General features: G+C 43.1%; 7 protein-coding genes across 7 annotated transcripts; 4 read left to right on the plus strand and 3 right to left on the minus strand.

Moving 5' to 3' along the window:
• Positions 1-34: 34 nt before the first annotated feature.
• Positions 35-1918, plus strand: V865_008378 (uncharacterized protein; the record flags this gene model as incomplete). Its single annotated transcript, XM_066232114.1, has 7 exons — positions 35-242; positions 308-358; positions 424-674; positions 773-1420; positions 1498-1573; positions 1643-1733; positions 1813-1918. The coding sequence occupies 7 exons, from the start codon at positions 35-37 to the stop codon at positions 1916-1918; spliced, it is 1431 nt and encodes a 476-aa protein (XP_066088211.1).
• Positions 1919-2200: 282 nt separating this feature from the next.
• V865_008379 (valine-tRNA ligase) lies at positions 2201-6656 on the minus strand (the record flags this gene model as incomplete). Its single annotated transcript, XM_066232115.1, has 20 exons — positions 2201-2419; positions 2482-2660; positions 2758-2890; positions 2954-3157; positions 3223-3378; positions 3443-3600; positions 3670-4048; positions 4104-4274; positions 4334-4492; positions 4543-4624; positions 4679-4782; positions 4836-5054; positions 5109-5197; positions 5252-5366; positions 5436-5555; positions 5628-5709; positions 5776-5940; positions 6001-6223; positions 6293-6454; positions 6518-6656. The coding sequence occupies 20 exons, from the start codon at positions 6654-6656 to the stop codon at positions 2201-2203; spliced, it is 3258 nt and encodes a 1085-aa protein (XP_066088212.1).
• Positions 6657-7139: 483 nt separating this feature from the next.
• On the plus strand, positions 7140-9200 carry V865_008380 (uncharacterized protein; the record flags this gene model as incomplete). Its single annotated transcript, XM_066232116.1, has 11 exons — positions 7140-7148; positions 7212-7276; positions 7343-7474; positions 7525-7655; positions 7746-7837; positions 7901-8033; positions 8118-8226; positions 8316-8453; positions 8554-8787; positions 8863-8975; positions 9040-9200. The coding sequence occupies 11 exons, from the start codon at positions 7140-7142 to the stop codon at positions 9198-9200; spliced, it is 1317 nt and encodes a 438-aa protein (XP_066088213.1).
• Positions 9201-9625: 425 nt separating this feature from the next.
• On the minus strand, positions 9626-10743 carry V865_008381 (uncharacterized protein; the record flags this gene model as incomplete). Its single annotated transcript, XM_066232117.1, has 5 exons — positions 9626-9745; positions 9818-9942; positions 10060-10180; positions 10249-10330; positions 10403-10743. 5 exons carry the CDS (start codon positions 10741-10743, stop codon positions 9626-9628), a joined length of 789 nt encoding a protein of 262 aa, XP_066088214.1.
• Positions 10744-11631: 888 nt separating this feature from the next.
• On the plus strand, positions 11632-13553 carry V865_008382 (uncharacterized protein; the record flags this gene model as incomplete). Its single annotated transcript, XM_066232118.1, has 7 exons — positions 11632-12426; positions 12486-12678; positions 12736-12918; positions 12973-13109; positions 13160-13254; positions 13310-13441; positions 13502-13553. 7 exons carry the CDS (start codon positions 11632-11634, stop codon positions 13551-13553), a joined length of 1587 nt encoding a protein of 528 aa, XP_066088215.1.
• Positions 13554-14518: 965 nt separating this feature from the next.
• On the plus strand, positions 14519-16199 carry V865_008383 (uncharacterized protein; the record flags this gene model as incomplete). Its single annotated transcript, XM_066232119.1, has 2 exons — positions 14519-16072; positions 16140-16199. The coding sequence occupies 2 exons, from the start codon at positions 14519-14521 to the stop codon at positions 16197-16199; spliced, it is 1614 nt and encodes a 537-aa protein (XP_066088216.1).
• A 496-nt stretch (positions 16200-16695) lies between these two features.
• On the minus strand, positions 16696-20468 carry V865_008384 (uncharacterized protein; the record flags this gene model as incomplete). The annotated part of the gene is made up of 8 exons (XM_066232120.1): positions 16696-16881; positions 16974-17241; positions 17306-17806; positions 17870-18071; positions 18124-18273; positions 18344-19320; positions 19379-19930; positions 20005-20468. The coding sequence occupies 8 exons, from the start codon at positions 20466-20468 to the stop codon at positions 16696-16698; spliced, it is 3300 nt and encodes a 1099-aa protein (XP_066088217.1).
• Between the last annotated feature and the right edge of the window lie 449 nt (positions 20469-20917).

The raw sequence follows: 20917 nt of genomic DNA on the forward strand, positions 1-20917 counted from the left end.
AGGACCATTGTTCGAAAAATCAGTCTAGATCAGAATGGAATCACCATCATCTTCCACGCGTTTCACCCTCCTACCCACATCCTACCTAGCTTCGCAACCACCTCCATCCGAAATCACCCTTCAATCTCTCATAGATACCTCTGATCGTATGGCCGAAGAGGCCAGAGAGGCCTTACCGTACAGTTTCGATGAATGTACATATGCTAAAGGATATCTAAGACAGAGTGTATGGTCTTGTCTTGGTGAGCTGGGTTTTCCTCAACAATTCGACCTTGGATTGAACTGATTGGCGTGGAAATTGACATAGATTGCGGTGAAAAGGGAGTATGTTATGGATGTTCAATATCCTGTCATTCGGGTAAGGTCATTGGGGACATGTTCATCGTAGACTAATAGCTGATAAAGATAGATACTATGATATAGAACATCGACTAGTCGAACTTTGGACTCGTCGTTCTTTCCGATGTGATTGTCCGACTTCCTCGACCCAACCTGAACCTGTTCCACCAGCCAAACGAAGGAGATGCGGTCTGTATCCACCCCATCAACAGCCACAGGAACCCAATGAGAAGAATAAGTATACTCAGAATTACAAAGGGAAGTTCTGTAGGTGTGGGAAGGAATATGATGCTGAGACGGAAACGGAAGCTATGATTTGTTGTATTGCTTGTGAAGTGAGTCTATCCATCTCATCCCTTCCTACCAACGACAACTGTAACTCGGGATGATATGATGATAATGTGGTGCTTACTGATCTGGGCGTTATACGTAGGACTGGTTCCATGAGTCATGTCTCAACCTCCGTCCCAACTTCTCTTCTAGTACACAGCCAACACAGGTCAAACCTGACGATACAGATCCAGCTGAACCTACAGCTACAACGAACCCTTCCTCAAACAACCCACCAAATTCCGAGAATGTAGTAGACGAAGAAGATGAAGAAGAGTCAACTGTACTGATCCGATCGGATAGTTACGACGGTCTGATTTGCGCAGATTGTGTGAAGGGTAACGAATATCTACGGAATCAAGCAGGAAAGGATGGGTGGATGATCATTGAGCCTACTTCGGACGGTAGTCAAGGTGGATGGACGGTGATTGGACAGAAATTAGATACAGGTAATGATGTGAATGGCAAGACCGGAGGTGGAGAAGAGGTGACTACGAGTAAAAGCGAAAATGTGGAGGATGTCGAAGAGAAGGGGAAGCGGAAAGCTGAAGATTTCGATGAAGTGGGAGAAGAGTCTACGAAGAAGATTAGATTGGAAAATGGCCTAGCGACTCCCGTTACAGCGAGTAACAAATCGACATCGGAAGGTACCGACTCAATATCATCATCGTCATCAGGTTGGCAGTGGAAAGGTAAAGGAGATATATTCTTAGCTAACGGGGTACGAGATCAACTGAAAGATCAACTTGATGTGAGCTTTTTTGCTCTCGTTCAGCTGTCATAATGGGCACGAATGTGCAGCTGATTCACTTGTTTGCTCGTCGATAGGAAGAGACAATTGCTAGTTTACCGTTCCCATTGATAGATGAAGAGATATATGAACCTCCAAAAGATGATGAACAAGGTTAGTGAACTCCTCTAATAGCGATAGATATGAGATGTGATTAGCTGACACATGATGATATCGAAATAGAAGAGACGATCGAACAGGTTACATCAAGAGTGATGACTTCCCTTCCTAGAGTTCAGGCTATAGAAGCGTTTCACGGATATCAAAGGTTGAAGTGGGTTGATTCGTTTCTGATATAACCAATTTTATATGTACCTCACTAATCTTTTGTGATATCATGTAATGTATTGCAGAGATCACCTCAATACGATGTTACAGCAACACGTCTCATCAGGGCAATCAGTCAGTAAAGCGGATATTGAGGATATGTTCGAACAGCTAAAGGGGAGAAGGGAGTAGTACTAAAAGAATGGAATATCCGTATCTGCCATTTGTATATACGATCAGTCAAAATCAATCGAATCAAATCGAATCAAATCAAGTGAGTGAGAAGTGGGAAAAGTCAAAATCAAGTTGTAGATAATACTCAATTATGCCATCTATGCAGAATGTACTATACTATACTACCATTTTCGGAACATACCTTGCCTCGTTTTGCAAGTCGACCAAAGAAGATGATGCAAACATATATATATATATATATGCATCCAACCCAATCTATTCTAGTTTATTTTAGCTAATTTACAAAATAGCTTTAAATCTCTCAATAGCCAATCTAAGAGTTTCAATCTCAACTTCCAAATTCTGTAATTTCTCTGAATTGGAATTTCGAACTTCCTCTTTGATCGTAGTTTCGTAATTAGGTTGTTCGATCAACTTGATCAATTTGTTCTTGTTTGATTCGACGATAGCGGATTTCTTTTGGAGTTTATCAACTTCTGCTGAAGCGTTTACTTTGCCCTATATAAGTTACCAGAAACATCAACAGACTGTCGATTAGTTTATAGCCAAAGCGCACTTACAGCAACGGGTATATGAACGTTGATGTCCGCAGTGACAAACTCAGTTCCACATCCTTTAGGTACTTCCGAATCATCCGTGATGAACTTGACTGTACCGCATCCCTTGGTCAAACCTATGATGATAGATTCCTGAGATTCGAGAAGTTGTCTTTGTTGAGTGGTCTTAACTTGGACGATGACTAGTGTTAAAAAAGTAAACAAATCATAAAATTCAGCAACTGAGTCTGACTTTTCTCGAACAGGATGAAGATGTTTGACCAGGCAGGAAAGACTCACCAGTAATCTTATCCTCGATGGTCTTACCGTTCGTAGGCAAGTTGTATAACCCAACGATAGATCGCGCAGCCTTGATACATTCTACAACTACGTCAAATTCCGCTGCAGCTTCAGGGAACTCTTGTTGAGAGATCTACCGAATGCAAATTAGCATATACGGCTGTTAAAGCAGCAGAGTGGTTCACCCATAACTCACATATTCAGGGAAAGGAGCCAACATGATAGTTTCACACTTATCACCTTCTCTTCTTGGTAATCGCTGCCACAGATCTTCAGTAACATAAGGCATGAAAGGATGCAAGAGTTTCAAACCACCTTCGAGACATGTGTACAAGGTATTTTGAGCGGAAAGTTTAGAGGCAGCATCGGTATTAGCTTCAAATAGAGGTTTAGTCGCTTCCTAATAACATCCAAGGGACAAATCATTCAGCTTTCAGTTTCTCGCGGATTTTATAGTTGACTTACGATGAAGACGTCACACAGGTCATTTAAGAAGTACTGGTAAGCCGCATTGGTAGCATCTGAGAATTCTCGAGCCTCCAAAGCTTTAGATACAGCTGCAGACGCGAGGTTGAGTTTATGGAACAACCATTTCTCGACCAAACCTTCTTGACCCGTCGGCTAAACACAAATGTCATTATCAGCTTGGTCAAGACGAGTTTCCATGAGGCGATAGCTAACTTACCAATGGCGAAGCATTGGGAACGAATGTACTCTGTTGTCTTACACCATTCAGATCTACCAAATCCATCCTGAACAAACAGAACTTGGTAGCGTTCCAAAGTTTGTTGCAGAACTTCCTGTATCCTTCAACTCGTCCAATATCCATATTGATATCTCGACCTAAATTCACAAATCACAACTATCAGCTATCATTTTCTTGCTATTATTGATGTGAGAATTCCGACTGACCACCTGAAGTATAGTTACAAAGTGTGAACCTCAAAGCATCCGTACCACATTGAGGGATACCCTTGGGGAACAACTTCTTTTGACCATCTTCAGCTTTAACGATCTCTTTTTCAGGCAAGTTACCCATTCGTAAATCGTTGTGAAGTTTTTGCAAGTTTTGACCAGTGATGACATCGAGAGGATCAATGACATTTCCGAGTGATTTAGACATCTTTCGTCCATAGGCGTCTCTGATCATTGGATGACAGTAGACTTCCTTGAAGGGCATTTTGCCAGTAAGGGCATTTCCGAAGAAGACCATTCGGGCAACCCAGAAGAAGATAATGTCCCACCCGGTCTCAAGGATACTATTGGGGTAGAAGTTTTCTACATCGGCGGTCTGTTACACATCTGTCAGCTGATAGCATCAATAGCTGAATTGAAGGCATACTGACCTTTTCAGGCCAGCCCATAGTGGAAAATGGCCAGAGAGCCGATGAGAACCAAGTATCGAGCACATCTTCATCTTGCTCAAGAGTGTATTTGCGCCCGTTCGCTTGCTCTTTGGCTCTAGCATCGGCTTCCTCAAAGCTTCGAGCAACGATCCAATTCTTATCATCACCGGTCTACACATATAGCAGTTCAGTAAACATACCTCTCTTTGCATATTGAATGATTCACTTACGTCAGGAGCTTCACCATCGTATTTGATGAGGTAAGCAGGACATCGGTGGCCCCACCAAAGCTGTCGGGAGATACACCAGTCTTGCATGTTCTCCATCCATCGGACCCAATCACTAGCAGAAGTTTTAGGTTTGATCTCGAGTTCACCGGCACGTGTTCGCTGATACGAGAGTCAGTCCCGACCTATCCAAGTTTATCACTACGACTTACTTTGAGAGCGTCCTCGGCCATAGGCTGACAGCTGACCCACCATTGAGGTTTAAGGATTTGCTCGACGACATCACCGGATCGACTATAGCACAATTGTTATCGGAGTACCCCATTTTGATGACTGAAAGGAACTCACGAGCAAATAGGGATTTGCATTTCATTGTCCTTTTGCTCGACATAAAGACCCTTCTCTTTCAAAGCCTTGATGATCTCGTTCCTAATGTGGAATCGTTTCATGCCCTACCAACATTGATAAGTTGCTGATTGTAAAGAGGAGAATCGTAATGACTTACTTGGTAAGGAGCGGCATTCTCGTTATATGTACCATCGTCATTCATTAGACTGATAAATTCAAGGTTATTACGCTGACCACACTCGAAATCGTTAGGATCATGAGCAGGAGTGATCTTGACAGCACCAGTACCGAACTCCATGTCTACAGTGATGGCATCGGTGATGATGGGGATACGTCGGTTGTTGAAGGGATGGACAGCGAATTTACCGTGGAGATGCTGTGATAATGATGATCAGTGACGATGGGTCACAGCATAGACCGATAAGCTCACCTTGTATCGAGGATCATCAGGGTGAACAGCAATGGCAGTATCACCAAGCATGGTTTCAGGTCGAGTGGTAGCGACAATAATCCTTTCGTCTATATAGCTATATAAGCAGAAATTCGATATCATAATCAATGGAGAGGGCTTACCAGAGTTCTCGATAGGGTAAGCGAAAGAAGTAATAACACCAAATTCAAATTTCTCCTTGGCGTCGTAACCTTTAACGTTCAGCAGTGTTCTACCGGTCAGAGCCATTTGATCGACCTAACACCACGTCAGGTCAACTATATTCTAGATATGGTCTGAGAAAAAACACCATGAAATGAGGCTCACTTCGAGATTCGACAAACTAGTGTTCAAGTAGCAGCACCAGTTGACTAATCGGTTTGCACGGTAGATCAACCCTTTTTCGTGCAAGATGCAGAAAGTTTCTCGCACGGCTTTACTCAAGGACTACATTACATCCAGAGCATTAATACTTGCTTTTCTGTACTACTAGTCGTACCGATAGCGCATATGACTCACCTCGTCCATTGTGAATGCTACCCTATCCCAATCGAACGAACCACCAAGTCTCTCCATCTGATTCGTTATCTTCGTTTGATATCTACATATTCTCATTAGCTCACATCACAGTAGATCACGAAGTCAGAAAAGGAGCTAATCCACTCACTGATCTTTCCAATCCCATACTTTCTCTAAGAATTTCTCTCTCCCATAATGATGCCTCGAATGTCCCTCGGTCTTCATCAATCTCTGTTCTACAACTGCTTGAGTAGCGATACCAGCGTGATCATATCCGGGGAGGTAGAGTACAGTGTATCCCTGCATTCGTTTCCTATAGCATTGTTTTGATATCAGCTATCTTCGTCTCCTCTGAGGTTGACAGATGACATACCATCTTATCATAGCATCCTGAATTGAGACTGTCAAAGCATGACCGATATGCAGATTACCAGTGACGTTTGGAGGAGGGAAGGTGATACAGAATGTACCTTTTTCGACAGGTTTACCATCAGGTCCATAACGAGGTTTGAAGAATCCTTTGGCATTCCACCAATCGTAATGAGCAGCTTCGACTTGAATTGGATCATACCCTGCTGGGAGATTACCAGAGACGTCTACAGCAACAAACGTTCGTCAGTTCACATGACCGTGCTAGATGAGTGGCAGGTCAGATGACAACTAACCTTTCTTCTCTCCTTTCGGTGTAGTGTTGACCCATTCCTCAACAGGAGCTTCAACTTTCTTCTCCTTCTTCTCTGATTTATCTTTCTTTGCGCCTTGAGCTACAGCAGGTCCTTTAGCAGCCTTCAAGGCAAGCTTCTCAAGTCGTTTAGCTTCTTTCTTGGCTACAAGTAATTCACCATTCGTCAGCTCTATTGAAGGACAATAAGGGCGAGACAGCTGCTTACCTGCGTTCTTTGATTGCTCTTTTCCACCTTCGGCTGAACTTCCAGGAGCGACCGCAGCGGCGGCTCCTTCAGCCGGGTTGGCCTGTTCTGCAGGTAAGAGGTCAGGTGGAGGAGCTACTTTCTGCTCTTCTGATGACATATTTATACTATTGTTACGTTGCGACTGAGACGGTGGTGAATAGGTTGATATCGTTTTTACGCTTGGACTATTGATTTTTTTAAAATGAATGATAGGTTGATATCCGAGATTACTGGTGTTTCGGAAAGAGCGAGTCGAGTATTTGAGTAAGAGATGCCTCAGCATATACTTTGATACTCGAGTCGACTCGTCTGTTAGATCTATGAGGGACGAGTAACAGCGATAAAGGACGTGAGGATGGATAGGTATATCTCGACTCGTAGACTGTGAATCGTCCAAAAAAAGTCGGATATCAAAGGAAAGAGAGGGATGAAGAGACAGTTAAGTGGGTGACATGAATAGACAGATAGATCACCAGACCAACCGGTTGGGAGGTGGGATGTGACGCGGTCCAAGCGTAAGATGTCTCGTATTGTTGTTATTGTGATTGCGATTGTTATCGTCACTTCATCCACATCTACAGCAACTATATACATCATCAAGATGATATCGGTGAGCTACCTGCTGTTGATCCTGTTCACCAAACACTATAGCTGACTGTATTCCTTGCCCCAGGCGTTCTTCATATTCAACCAGAAAGGGGAAGTGTTGATATCCAGGTTATTTCGTCAAGATGTGAAGTGAGCATAGCTGTTTTGTCAAAGATAATTCCATGAGGCTGTACTGACTTGCACGGCTGGATGTAGACGATCAATATCAGATGTGTTCCGAATCCAGGTCATCTCCAACCCCGATGTCCGTTCACCAATCATCACACTAGGTTCAACATCCTTCTTCCATGTGAGGATAAATAATGTCTACGTAGTAGGAGTAACCAAGTGAGTTGGCAATTATGAAGCAATGGCAGCTGACAATGATCTCCACTCAGATGTAATGCCTCTGCTGCACTGGTGTTCGAGTTCCTCTATCGATTTATAACCATCTCAAGGAGTTATTTCAGTAAATTAGATGAAGAGAGCGTGAAAAACAACTTCGTACTTATCTATGAACTACTAGATGGTGAGCACCTGATCTCCACCTGATCTCAGCTAATAAATCACATTTCGTCATCGGATCATATAAGCTGATCGTGTGATGGATGTCATATAGAAATAATCGACTTTGGTTTCCCACAGAACTCAGAGATAGATACGTTGAAGATGTACATAACGACGGAGAGTATAAAATCGGAGATGGCAGTGGTATGTCGATCTCCAGCTGGATTTATGTTGATATCCTCCAGCTGATACAATGAACGTCTGTAGAGGGAAGACTCATCCAAGATAACGATCCAAGCTACCGGAGCTACCTCATGGCGTAGATCAGACGTCAAGTATAGGAAGAACGAGGCGTTTGTGGATGTTATCGAGACTGTCAATCTGCTGATGAGTAAGGAAGGTACGTCTGAGGCACGCTCTGGATTAGATCTGTCCAAAGAAAAGCGTTACAATAGCTCAACTGACGTTTCTTGCGTCATCACAGGAGCCGTCTTGCGAGCAGATGTAGATGGACAGATCCTCATGAGAGCTTATCTAAGTGGTACTCCAGAATGTAAATTCGGTTTGAACGATAAACTGGTATTGCAGAAACGGTATGTCTCTCTGCTTGACCTTTTTTTCTCAGCTTTTAATCTTTCATGATACGAGTGGAGCTTTAGCTGACCCTGCTATATATGTTTAGTGGGAACGAAGCGTCTAAATCTGACGACGCAGTAGAATTAGATGATTGTCAATTCCATCAATGTGTCAGATTGGGTAAATTCGATTCGGACAGGAGTATAAGTTTCATACCTCCCGATGGAGAGTTCGAACTTATGAGGTGGGTGCAAACCCATTCGATCGATAATTGTACCTTAGCTTTTCCAAAGGTCCGAGTCCTTGAAACATGAGAAGCTGCGCTGATACATCTTCTCTGACAGGTACCGATCAACGTCCAACATCAACTTACCATTCAGACTCCAAACTCACGTAACTGAACCTTCAAAATCACGAGTGGAATATACGATTCATCTACGAGCGAATTTCGATCCCAAGTTAAATGCCAATAACGTCTTACTACGTATACCTACACCGTTAAATACCACTGGAGTACAGACCAAAGTAGGTGTGGGTAAAGCGAAGTATGTTCCGGGTGAAAATGTTATTGTATGGAAGTGAGTGACTTGTATAGTATTGCTACACAGATACTCAAGGGTATCTTGCTGATGGCTGAATTGTACGTTGTGTAGAATACCACGTCTACAGGGAGCTCAAGAATGCACGTTAACTGCCGAAGCTGATTTGGCAGCTACGACACATCGACAAGCTTGGTCCAGACCACCTATTCAAGTTGATTTCTCAGGTAAATAGCTCTTCGAATTATATTTGGTCTATGCGACTGATCATCTCCTTCTGTTCTTGCATAGTCGTCATGTTCACTGCTTCAGGTTTACTCGTTCGATTCCTCAAAGTATTCGAGAAGAGTGGTTATCAAAGTGTGAAATGGGTTAGGTATCTATCCAGAGCGAATGGTTCATATCAGATTAGAGTGAGTCTCGAGTATCTCGATCCGAGGAAGACGAACTGACAATGTCGAGTTGCTGTAGTTCTAGCCGCTTCATATTCCTCAGTCATCCTATCCCCTGCACGAACGCCATTCATAGACGTCGCCTCACGAAGTACACGAGTAGAATCCAGAAATGAAAGTCACCTGATTAGTCTACATGATATGGGACAATGATATCTACATTTCCTTTACAGATCAGGTTTCAAAATAACCCTTTCTAAATTTGTATTTCCTTTTATTGTTTGTTTTGATACATTATGAACGAGTACAGCCCTAGTATACAATATTACACAGTTTAGTTTCTCTTGAATTATTTGCATGAAGTGATCATTTTGCTAATTGCTTATCTTATCATTAGCAATTTGTAGATGAGCAGAGTGCCAGTGGATAATCATGACTGTCATTGTTTTATTGTTTTTGTGCATATGGTATACAACGGACTTTGGTCATTTACCCAATGATTCCTCTCTATCCATGACTTTCTGATCTAGCTTGATCAAAATGACTGTACGTTGAGGATGATCGGGGTATTGATCCCCTACCCAATGAGCCGTAACTCTAGCAGGCTATGTTCAACGTCAGCATCATGTATCGATTTCAATTTGACTTCTACGGCTTTGGTGGAGTTGGGCACTTACCACTTCCAATCCATCCAATACACCCTCGACCAAACCCGCAGTGAACGATTCACAAGACAGGTCCGACATGTCTTTTGGTACTGAGATAAATTGACTTAGAGGCGATTCGTTCAGTATTAACATATCTGGTAAAGATATATAAAATCAGCACACCATACACACTATTCTAGACAAAAGTCTTGTAACCTCTGTGTGGATGTAAAAGGTAGAAGAATTGGGTGAGTGGAAAAATGGGAACTTACACTCATCCTCAGCTTCTGAACTCCTTTCCAGGCCATCTGCAGGTTTACCAAATACGTATTTGTATATCTGAGTATGTACGAATTGTAAGATTGGTATCAATCGATGTTCCCTCTTTGGGTCCTGCGAGTATCATCGAGTTGACTTAGGTTTAAAGCTTTTTGACATGTACCTTGTGGGATAAGACTCACTTTCAAATTCGATGTCTGGGTATTACGAAGTAAGATCAACGATAGTATTCTTTGTCCAACATCATATCCCAATGTCGATAATCTATTATGCACCGTCAGTATCATCATCATCTTATCAAGAAAAAAGATAGAGGTAGGCAGATTGCGTACTTACCTCTTCTCTAGATCAGCTATACTATCACTCCTACTCTGACTATACGAAATAACCTCTGCGAACAGAAATGCCCAAGTCGATAAGGCAATTTCCGCATTTTTCGTCTTGTTAATTGACCTATCTAGTATATTCACATTACCCTGCTGTTGAGTGGTCGAGCCTCCGAATAGCTGCTGTTGGATGGGTACTATGCTCGAACGAGCCGATTCCCTCCTATTGGGATTAGGATTATTGTTGATCGTGCTACTCGAGGGGTTCTGGCTGGTAGAGTATAAGGAAGTGGAGGAGAATCGGGATGATCCTGCTGGAGGGGTGGTGGAGTATCCTATAGCTTGGGACATTGTTTGGATAGGTTTTGAGTACTGGCTGTGATGAACGCTGTGGGCAGATACTGCTCTGAAAGTATGATGTGGTAGATGGTGGTTTAGAAGTACTTTGAGTATGATGTGGTAGGTAGATAGTCCGCCCGATTGTAATCCTGTCAACGTAATAAATAGCTGGTTCATCCACCGGTCCTAACAGATGCCAAGGTTCACGCGTCTGCCCTGAGATGATGCGGTATTGGGTAACAAGAGGATTGATTAAATTGTTCTTGGTCATCCAAGTGTTCTAGAAGCGATAGACCTGATCTGCGAGTGACGAAGATGTGAGGATGCGGTGCTATGGATGATGCAAGTTGATGGTGCATAGATGCATATGAATATGGGGTGACTGCGTCTGAACATCGATGCGATGATCCGTGCGCATGATTACGAAGTCCGACACCGTTTTGTAGTTACAAGCAATCGTTGATTAGGAGTGGGTTGTAATGAACTCTAATGGTGATTAGGCTGTAGCCTGTGAGTCTAGATTTGTCTTGTGGTTTTACCCTGAGTCAGTTGAGTAGTTAGTGTTAACTTACCCGGCCATGACCCAGTGACTGGCTGACTCTTGAGTTGTCAATCTCACACCACTTGACACCACCACCACTCCCTATCATTCATATCATATCATACCACTTTCACACCACATCCATCCATACATCGTAGTGAACTCACATACACCGTCCCTTCCCTTCATGATACGACCACCGTAAGCTACCTGTCAACACTTCCTCGATATTGTGCCAACCATCTATCTCGCCCACGCGACGACACCCGACGCTCGGACGTCAAACAGCTCCAACTAAACATTACACTACACTACATTCACCACCATCATCACCGCCCGTTCTCTAGTCATCAGACACAATGGGTCAAGGACAATCATCCTCCAAGAAATTAGGACGTACATCGTCAAAGCAACTATCAGCATCTGATCTGGCGGATTCGTTAGCCACCACAACCATATCCGATGGTGAGACACCTTCGTCACCTTCCATGGATATTGGTAATACCAACAACTCCTCTGCGGGGCAGTTCAGTACACCATCTAGAATAAGTGCAAGGCGGGGTACAGGGTCGAGTGCAAGTGGTAAAGAGAAGAATGGATCAATATCAAGTTTAGCATCTTCGAATAACACCAATAACAGACCAGGATTGAATACTCAAAATTCATTCGATGGATCTACCCCTTCCAACACCACCTCTACCACATCACCAGCTAATATTCCCACCACACAGAACATCCTAGCAGCACCCAAAACTCGATCATCATTATTGGGCCATTCACCTCCTCCACCATCTGCATTATCCGTATCTCCCGGTCAACCTGGCTCTCCACCACTCAGCTCGCCGACCGGTCCAGGTCACATGCAGCGAGATTCCGCATCTTCCTTGTCACCCGGTGCGGCACTATCAGCGACAATTAGTAGATCGAGTATAGGAGCGTCCAGCTCACAGGGAGGTGTACAGGTATTGGACGTTGATAATATGATTCATCGTCTGTTGGAAGCTGGGTACAGTGGAAAGGTGACTAAATCACCTCCGTTGAAGAATGCCGAGATTGCCAGTGTATGTGCAGCAGCGAGGGAAGTATTCTTATCGCAACCGACTTTGATCGAACTCAGTCCGCCAGTCAAGATCGTCGGTGATGTCCATGGTCAGGTAAGTACACCAAATACTTTTTCTATACTTTGTTTTGCTAATTGTTCTCACACACCTAGTACGCCGACTTGATTCGGATGTTCGAAATGTGCGGATTCCCACCTTCGGCCAATTACCTTTTCCTGGGTGATTACGTGGACAGAGGGAAACAATCGCTCGAAACGATCCTCTTATTGTTATGTTACAAGATCAAGTACCCGGAAAACTTCTTCCTGCTTCGTGGGAATCACGAGTGTGCCAATGTAACTAGGGGTGAGCTCGCATTGAGGCGGCATCACTGGAACACAATTAGCTGACCTGCTCTCGTAGTATACGGATTCTACGATGAATGTAAAAGAAGGACTAATATCAAGACTTGGAAAACATTCATTGACGTATTCAACGCACTACCGATCGCTTCGATAGTAGCAAGTAAGATCTTCTGTGTTCACGGTGGTCTAAGTCCCAGTCTGAAGAGTATGGATGATATAAGGAGGATACAAAGACCAACGGGTGAGTCATGGCATCAACGAAAAACCGAAGTACTCATACTGATGCCATTCACAGATGTACCTGATTATGGACTTTTGAACGATCTTGTATGGTCCGATCCATCTGATACGGCACTGGATTGGGAGGATAACGAAAGAGGTGTATCGTTCTGTTATGGAAAGAGTGTCATCAACGCTTTCTTAGCGACGCATGTGAGTGCAGCTAAATAATCGCTGTAGGAGACTAGCTGATATGTCGATAGGATATGGACCTGATTTGTCGAGCACATATGGTTGTGGAAGATGGTTATGAGTTCTATAATGACAGGACGTTAGTCACGGTATTTTCTGCACCAAAGTGAGCTCTTCGTTTTGACGATTGATTGGTCACTATATATTGACTTGGTTAATAGTTACTGCGGTGAATTCGACAATTTCGGAGCGGTCATGTCAGTCTCGGAAGATTTATTGTGTTCGTTCGAATTGCTCAAGCCACTGGACGGGGCAGCTCTCAAGAAGGAGATGACAAAGTCCAAGCGGAAAAGGTGAGTTGTTTGTTGCATGTATTGATACCCAACATGATTCTGATGATATCTGCTATGTAGTTTGCAAAATCATCAAAGTCCACCTAATAATCCAATGGCTCAGAGCTACTAAATCGATCGATCTACCATTCAGAATCCTTTGTTCCGCTCCACACGCCCGTACCAATACTTATACCTTCCACAATGCCTCTCATACCATCTACGATATATCTCTCGGCAAAATCATATAATACTGCCAATCACTCATATACAATTAACGCCTCTACACGTATCATTCATGTTTCACATAACAAACAAGTGGACGTTCTACCTTTCTCGATCAGGACGGCTACATGGCCATCGATAATGGTTAGTATCTCATGACACGCCTAAATCCGGGGATGATCATGGAGGAATATTTAGCCTACCCTTGGCTGGATTCATGATTCACTTTCGCGCGATAGAACAGGCTTGGCCATGCGAAATCGAGGACGATCCTCAAGGGCGTACATAATGAAGCCGAATACATTTCACCTCTTGCACCCTCGCAATACCAGCGACACATATCATCACATCTCAGTCCCACGTCGTCTTCAGGCAACCCAAAACAAAGGAAACCCATCATCATTACAGTCTGAATATCAGGTTACTTCAAAATGTAAGATATAACTTCATTTTTTTTACCTTAGGTCTTGTTTACTTTCTCCTTGCTCCGATTTTCTTTTTGGTTGTTGGTCGTTGGATTTCTCTCTTTACTTTTATGCGGTCTGTTTCCAGTCCTCAAATCCCAGTTTTGCCAAAGGATTATATAGTGACAAAGTAGTATATTATACGTTCAATATATGAAAATGTGTTATCTCATGAATGAATGCAGGATTACTCGTATACTCTGGTTATTGGTCCGACCGCGTCTGATGTAAATGAACGAAAGAAATGTTTGTCACGCGTCTTTCGACATGAGTCGTTCGAATCGTTTGATGTCTAACATACGAGTATCCATCCTTCGTCTTGGTTTTCGTCTCTGATCACTGTGAACTATCGAGAATTTGACATCGGAATAGACTGCACCTCGATCATCAATTGATACTCGATCCAAACATGTCCTCATCAACCACATTCATCCTCTCCTCTTCGTCCTCTACTCCACTTGCCTCGTCTCCCTCCCTGGCTCTACTCCCATTTTCACTAGGTCCCAACTCATCGCCTCATGCATCCACCGACGCCCCTCTCTCAAATTACTTCAAACCTCGTCCTATCCCTTCCTCCTCTCATGACTCGACGTCTACAAGTACGATAGCTTCCTTTCGAGGTAGGACGGTCGTAGGTCAATATATAGATATACCCAAGGGATGGAAGGGTGTGATCTTGGGAACGGGAAAGAGACCTGATAAAGGTGGATTGTTAGATGTTGCAAGTTCAAGTACAAGTCACAGTGACAGCAGCAATGTGGTCAAAACAAAGGTAGAGGATGTGGACATGGACATGGACATGGAGCAAGAAGGAGTGGATTCGGATCTCAGTTTGAAACGTACGACAAGACAAAACCCACAACGTAGGAGAGGTCCAAGTACGGGTACAGGTCAGGTAGCTCTTTCGAAACCTAAGATCAGAGGTAGTAATAATACTATGAGGCAGAATAAGAAAAGATATAGATTAGATTCTGATGATGATGACGATGATGATGAAAATGAAAATGACAATGAAATTACTATCAAAGAAGAGAGGTTGATTAGAACACCAAGTAAAAGATCTAAATTATCTCACACTACACCTCAAAAAGCTCAACCCCGGGGGGAAGTGGTCGTACCAGATATAGTGATTCAAGAAGCTACACCTTTGAAATACCCTTTACCTACTCCGAAGAAACGACTGAATGGAAGACGATCATCACCTAGTCCGGATCCTCACGGTAAGAGGGGTTTACCTCAGGTGACGGAAAGTATGGAATGGGTTGAAGAACAAATTATACCAAAGGTTGAAGAGGTCAAGGAGGATGAAGATGAACAAAAGTCTCAATCTCAATCTCAGTCCCAATCGGTAATTTCGAATGAAGTGAAAGAAGGTATAAATACTACACCTTCTCTGGAATCCAATGAGGATTTGAAAATCGACGAAGAAGCTGAAGAAGGAGAAGAAGAGAATCTAATTCCTTCACCTTCCACTGAAGATGATCCACCAACTTTCAATACTGATATCAAAACTCAAACTGAAACTGAAAAACCAACTCAAAAACCAATCGACGACTCCAACATCGACAACTCATCAACTGAGAAAATCGATCATAATGGAGGATACCAAGAAGGAGAGTATGATGGACCGATGAGGATCCTCAGACCTATATCTACATTCGATGGGTTCATGTTGTACACTCCTGATGATCCCCTGATCGGATTCAGGTCTGACGAATTGGATCAAAGTCAAAATCAGACTCAAAGTCAAAATGGAGATGAGCAAATTACGAAGAGTGAAAATGAGCGTGGGACGAACGGGACGAACGACCCAGATGTGAAGATATCTGATACTGACAGAAAAGAGAAAGACTCCGATGGGACTATCCAGGTGAGAAAATCATGGTGGAGATCTGGAGGAGGTGGTGAAGGAGGTGATGAGTTTATAAGAGGTTTGGGTGAATGGTTGGGTTTGGTCGATATCGTGAGTGAATACTCTGCATACTCTGCTTTCTCTGGGGTTCAATAACTGATATGAATGGATGGGATAGTTGAACCAACCTGTGTATCTTGATGGACTAGAGGAAGATGAAAATGACGAGGAAGATTGAGATCGTGATTAGATTCTAGGAGATGGCAATAATATATTGTCGGACTGTCATAGATGGTTTGGATTGGAGTAAATTGCCCTCTTCATCATTGTCTTCAGATAACTCAATTTCACATTCCTTGCTGTACTTGAACATTTGCCTGCATTTGGAGCTTACTTCCATGCAACACATAGTAGACTTACATTCGCATGACATATCAATGTAACTGTGCATAGGTAGATATTCATCATATGACTGACTAGTAGATCACACAGTAAGAGATCCAAAATATTAATCTATCTTGCAAATTCAAGTAACGTAACAACAAACCAAAGAAGTACAACAAAAATTCAAGGTAGATAGATATATAACTTATATGATACGATGATGATCGGTTTTTTTTGTAAGTATTATAATTGTGCACATGAGTCTTCCCTATTTCCCTTCCAGCTAATAATGAATGTCCATATCAACTTAAATTCTTCTATATCCTATACCCAGTATCCAATTTTACTGATTATTGATTTCCCTCTTGGAAATAACCTTCAAACATCGACTCATGCCTTAACATACTTTCCTTCACCACACCATGAACATGTAAGAACAATTTAGGATATCGTGAGGTGAAATAATGTAAGAATCCATTGGGTAATGAACCCATATGACGTTTAACGGAAGGTTCAAGATCTTGATAATGATGTTTCTGTGAGATTCAAAAGGTATCATTAACCCATACTTCCCGCCTTTCTCTCATCTTTCATCGAGGTACAACTTAAAAAATAGAAGTCTACTCACCTTATTTCTCAAAGCTCTCAATAGATCTCTAACACTAGCACCTTTATATTTCCTATATTTCCCCAAAGTACTCGTAAATGTTTTATCCAATTTCGAATACCAATCTTTCCCTACGACTTCACTGGCGTTGGTCTCTAATAGTACCAAGGTAGCTTCAGGAGGGTCATTCTCCATGATTTCGAACCTGTCCGACGCATCACATAGGAAGCTCAATCGTTTACCTGGTGTCCAAAAGAATGGATGAATGAGACATTCCGAAGTATCCGGTCTGCAAAGCGATTCCGTCATTCAGCATTTTTAGTTTTATACCCAAAGGGAAGTCCATGACCTACCTTGAACCAGGTTCCATACTTAACAATCTACTTATCAACTCTTTCGCTTCTTCACCTTCTTCTCCCAATACATCCAAATCACCTATATTCACCATATCTCCTTTTACAATGTTACTCTCCCGATTGTATGTCTCTCCATATGGATGTTGTCCAGACATCAATACCCAGAAGTACAAACATCCAAGGGCGAACAGATCAACAGCTTTTGTTAATCTGTTATTCTTATCTTTATCTTTATCTCTTGGCTCCTCCATTTCATCTAACATTGAATGTGTAGATGATGATGATGAAGAGAATGTAGAGTTTGGATCGAATGTTACTCCCTCGTTGAGTTTCACTTGTCCCCTTATACATTCTGGTGCTCTCCATCCAAGGGATCCAGCAAGATTATTAGCTGTAGGAGCGAAAGACGATTGACCTTGATCTAGTCGACGAGCCAAGCCGAAATCGGAAACCAACATCCTCAAAGCTCCGTCTTTACCCCTGGAGACTAGGACGTTCCTGCAATCACAACCAATAAAGTCAGCTCTGCCTATGACCAGCTTTTGTTGAGAAAACACCCACTGAGGTTTGATATCCCTATGTATAATCTTCATCCCATGTAAATGTTTCAGTCCCGCCGTTATCTGCGTCAGGGCCTTCTTCCTATCTAACGAAGAAGCCAAATCGAGATGCTTATCTGGAGTCTCAATCAGATCCGCTAGAGAAGCTTGACATAGATCCAATGCTATATACAGGAAATTGTCTCGTTTCTCTTGACAATAGTCTAAATAGACAAGTCAGCTTGATCGTCAATATCGAGAAAGATAATTGCTCACATCGTATCACATTTGGATGATCATCACTCGCTTGTAACAATTTGACTTCCTGACTTGCCAATCTGGTAAAATCGCTTAACAATCGTTTAACAGCTACGGGCCTTCCTCCCCATGTACCCTTCAACACGACCGTACCGTGCGATCCAAAACCTATCATCGAAAGAAAAAAAAAAGTTTATTAGTTGAATCACGCTCGAACGCGATTGACCAGATAACTCACCTATTATAGTATCAGATATCGATAATCTCTCTTTATCCTCCTGGTCTAACAAATCCGTAGAAGACATTTCCCTAGGTAAATCGGGTAAGGGCTTCTCATCATCCTTTTTAGGTGATACACCGGACCCTGAACCTTCTTTATCTTCTTCATCATCCTCACCACCTTCTTCGAGTATAGCGGCAGATGAATCTCTTCTTTTCTTCTTACCTCTTACTCTCCTCCTTGTTGTTTTTTTCTTGGGTGTAGCTATCTCCTCACTCTCAACTGGAGGAGCTAGAGTCAGCGGTGAAGCTATATCCCTAGGAAGAGATTTTTCTTCTACTTTCGCTGATCCTGTTCTAGCCTCAGATGTCGACTCCTCCGACGAAGGTGTGATGAGTAAGGGAGTCTTCTCGTCGGCAGGTGAAGAGCTCTGTTTGACTCTAGGCGATCTCGCGAATTGAGTCAAAGCGATACCGCAGATGATAAGTAACGTTCCTATCGTACTCAAGATCCACCAAAACCATCCTCGACGGGGTATCTCTCTTTCTCGGATATTCGACATGGGCAATGTAGACTGTTGAGCCAGTACTAACGCTTTGTCCTCTGTAGGAGGATCGATGAGGTACGGCAAGAGTTGGTCTTTCTCCGGCAAATCCTCTGTGAGAAGGAATGAGCCATTGGTAAGACTACCAGGACGAGGTGGAGGAGCAAAGTTGATGAGCGGGTAGGCGGATGATGAAAGTGCGTATAATAATGGCTTGCGCTTGTCATCGGATAAGGGGTCAGAGACGTTCTCCGAGGAGGGAGGTAAAGCGAGTTGGAGAGGAATTGAACCGATATATGTCGATTGAGGTTTCTTGGCGATATCAATAAAATGCTGATATGGTCTAGAAGTCGGTGGGAACAATGTAGGCAAATGAGGTGGTGGTTGAGGCACGAGTATAGGGTTGGCTGATGGCGAATCGAGTGGTAGTAGGACGTCATACACGGCGATTCTGAGGTAGTACATACATCAGCACATTCAATGAGCTATAGATATACGCTGTCACTCACCCGATACTATTCAATCTCGTGACCCATTTCACACCGTTGCCATTCTCTACTCCAACCGCATCACCATCATAAGCCAATTCTACTCGTGTCCTCTTCTCACCCCCTTCATCACCCCAACCTTGCTCTGCCAGACCATTTTTCACCCAATAATCCGCCAAAGGTCTATCATAACTATTCGGGGTATACGTCGAGTAGGTGATTTCCTGCGCTCCTGCATTCCTCTTAGCTTCCGCAGCGGTTTGATAGATCGTCGAAGTTGAGGTTGAAGGTGAGAGGCCGCCATAAGAAGAAGCAATTGGAGGTGAATGAATAGTCAACTTGTAATCCGTTCTTCCGACGAATAACAAATCCCTATTTGATCTGCTTTTACCTTCCAAGTCATCCAACAGCTCTTCATTCTCACATACACAATGTGACTGATTTGTGCCGAAGGAATTGAAGCAGTCCAGTTGCTGACCCGTACGCAAGTCCAATGTCAGAAGCGAAGTATGCTTTGAACCTGTGAAGATCCGACTGGGCGAATGGGGAAAAGTGAATGGTGACAGCTCGATACTGACCGATAAGCAACCATCAATATCACATCAACCCATCTTTCCAACGTAGTACATAAGATACACAAGACTCACAGTTGCTCCACTGAAAGGGGTAGTTTCCTAATTTTCGGAGTCTGACCTTCCTTTGTCTCTGTTGAACTAGTTATACCTTCGCCATTCTCATCTTCGAAGACATACAAGCTCCCACTGAGAGGTTCGACAATGTACTCCTCATCATTTCCTTTACCTCTTATCCCACCTCCTACCAGGGGTTCTACACCGTCTTTGATGGACCACTTGATCTTCCCTGTATCCCTCTCTACAGCATGCAAACCCCCATCAATCGTCGATATGATTACGAACGGTAACACATCATGATCCAATTCTGGCTGTGGTGGTGCATACTTTCTGTTGTTGGAGGTGGTGGTGGTGGTGTATTGTGGTAGGGCTACCAATGCCGCTGGTTCAGGAGCGGCGTGTGTGTTGATGGGAGATAGTAGTATGAGCGGTAATAGTAATGCCAACAGGTGTGAGGTCGCCAAAGCAGTAGATATCATTTTTCAATTATCCAAATCCATTGACCGGTGAGAAGTTAACGAGTACCGAAAGAAGTTGAGTGCAAGAGCTGTGGAGTGACCATTTGATCCATCCACTCCTTGCGAAAGTGATGGAATGTGCTGTGTGGTTCTTCGGGTACTTCTTCTTGTTGTTCAGAATGTCTGTTTGCTGTTCAATTGGAGGAGATGATATGGAAGTAGTCGTGAATGCGGTTTGGCGTGTTCTTTTGAGCTCCTACAAAGGTGACTGAGTTGAATAGCAGTGGTGATGATGATGATTTGTGGGTATGAGAGAAAGAGATTTGAGATGGGATTGAAATATGTTGAAAAGGAACAAAAGCCAAAAGCGCAGGGTATAGGGTTACATAGCATCACCACACCCATCGCACTCCAGGCTTTTCTTTTCTTTCGGTGCAGCGGCGTACTCCGCTTCTCATACAGAATAGAGT

This window comes from Kwoniella europaea, chromosome 3 (genome assembly GCF_036810445.1).
Source record: "Kwoniella europaea PYCC6329 chromosome 3, complete sequence".
Lineage (NCBI taxonomy): Eukaryota > Fungi > Basidiomycota > Tremellomycetes > Tremellales > Cryptococcaceae > Kwoniella > Kwoniella europaea.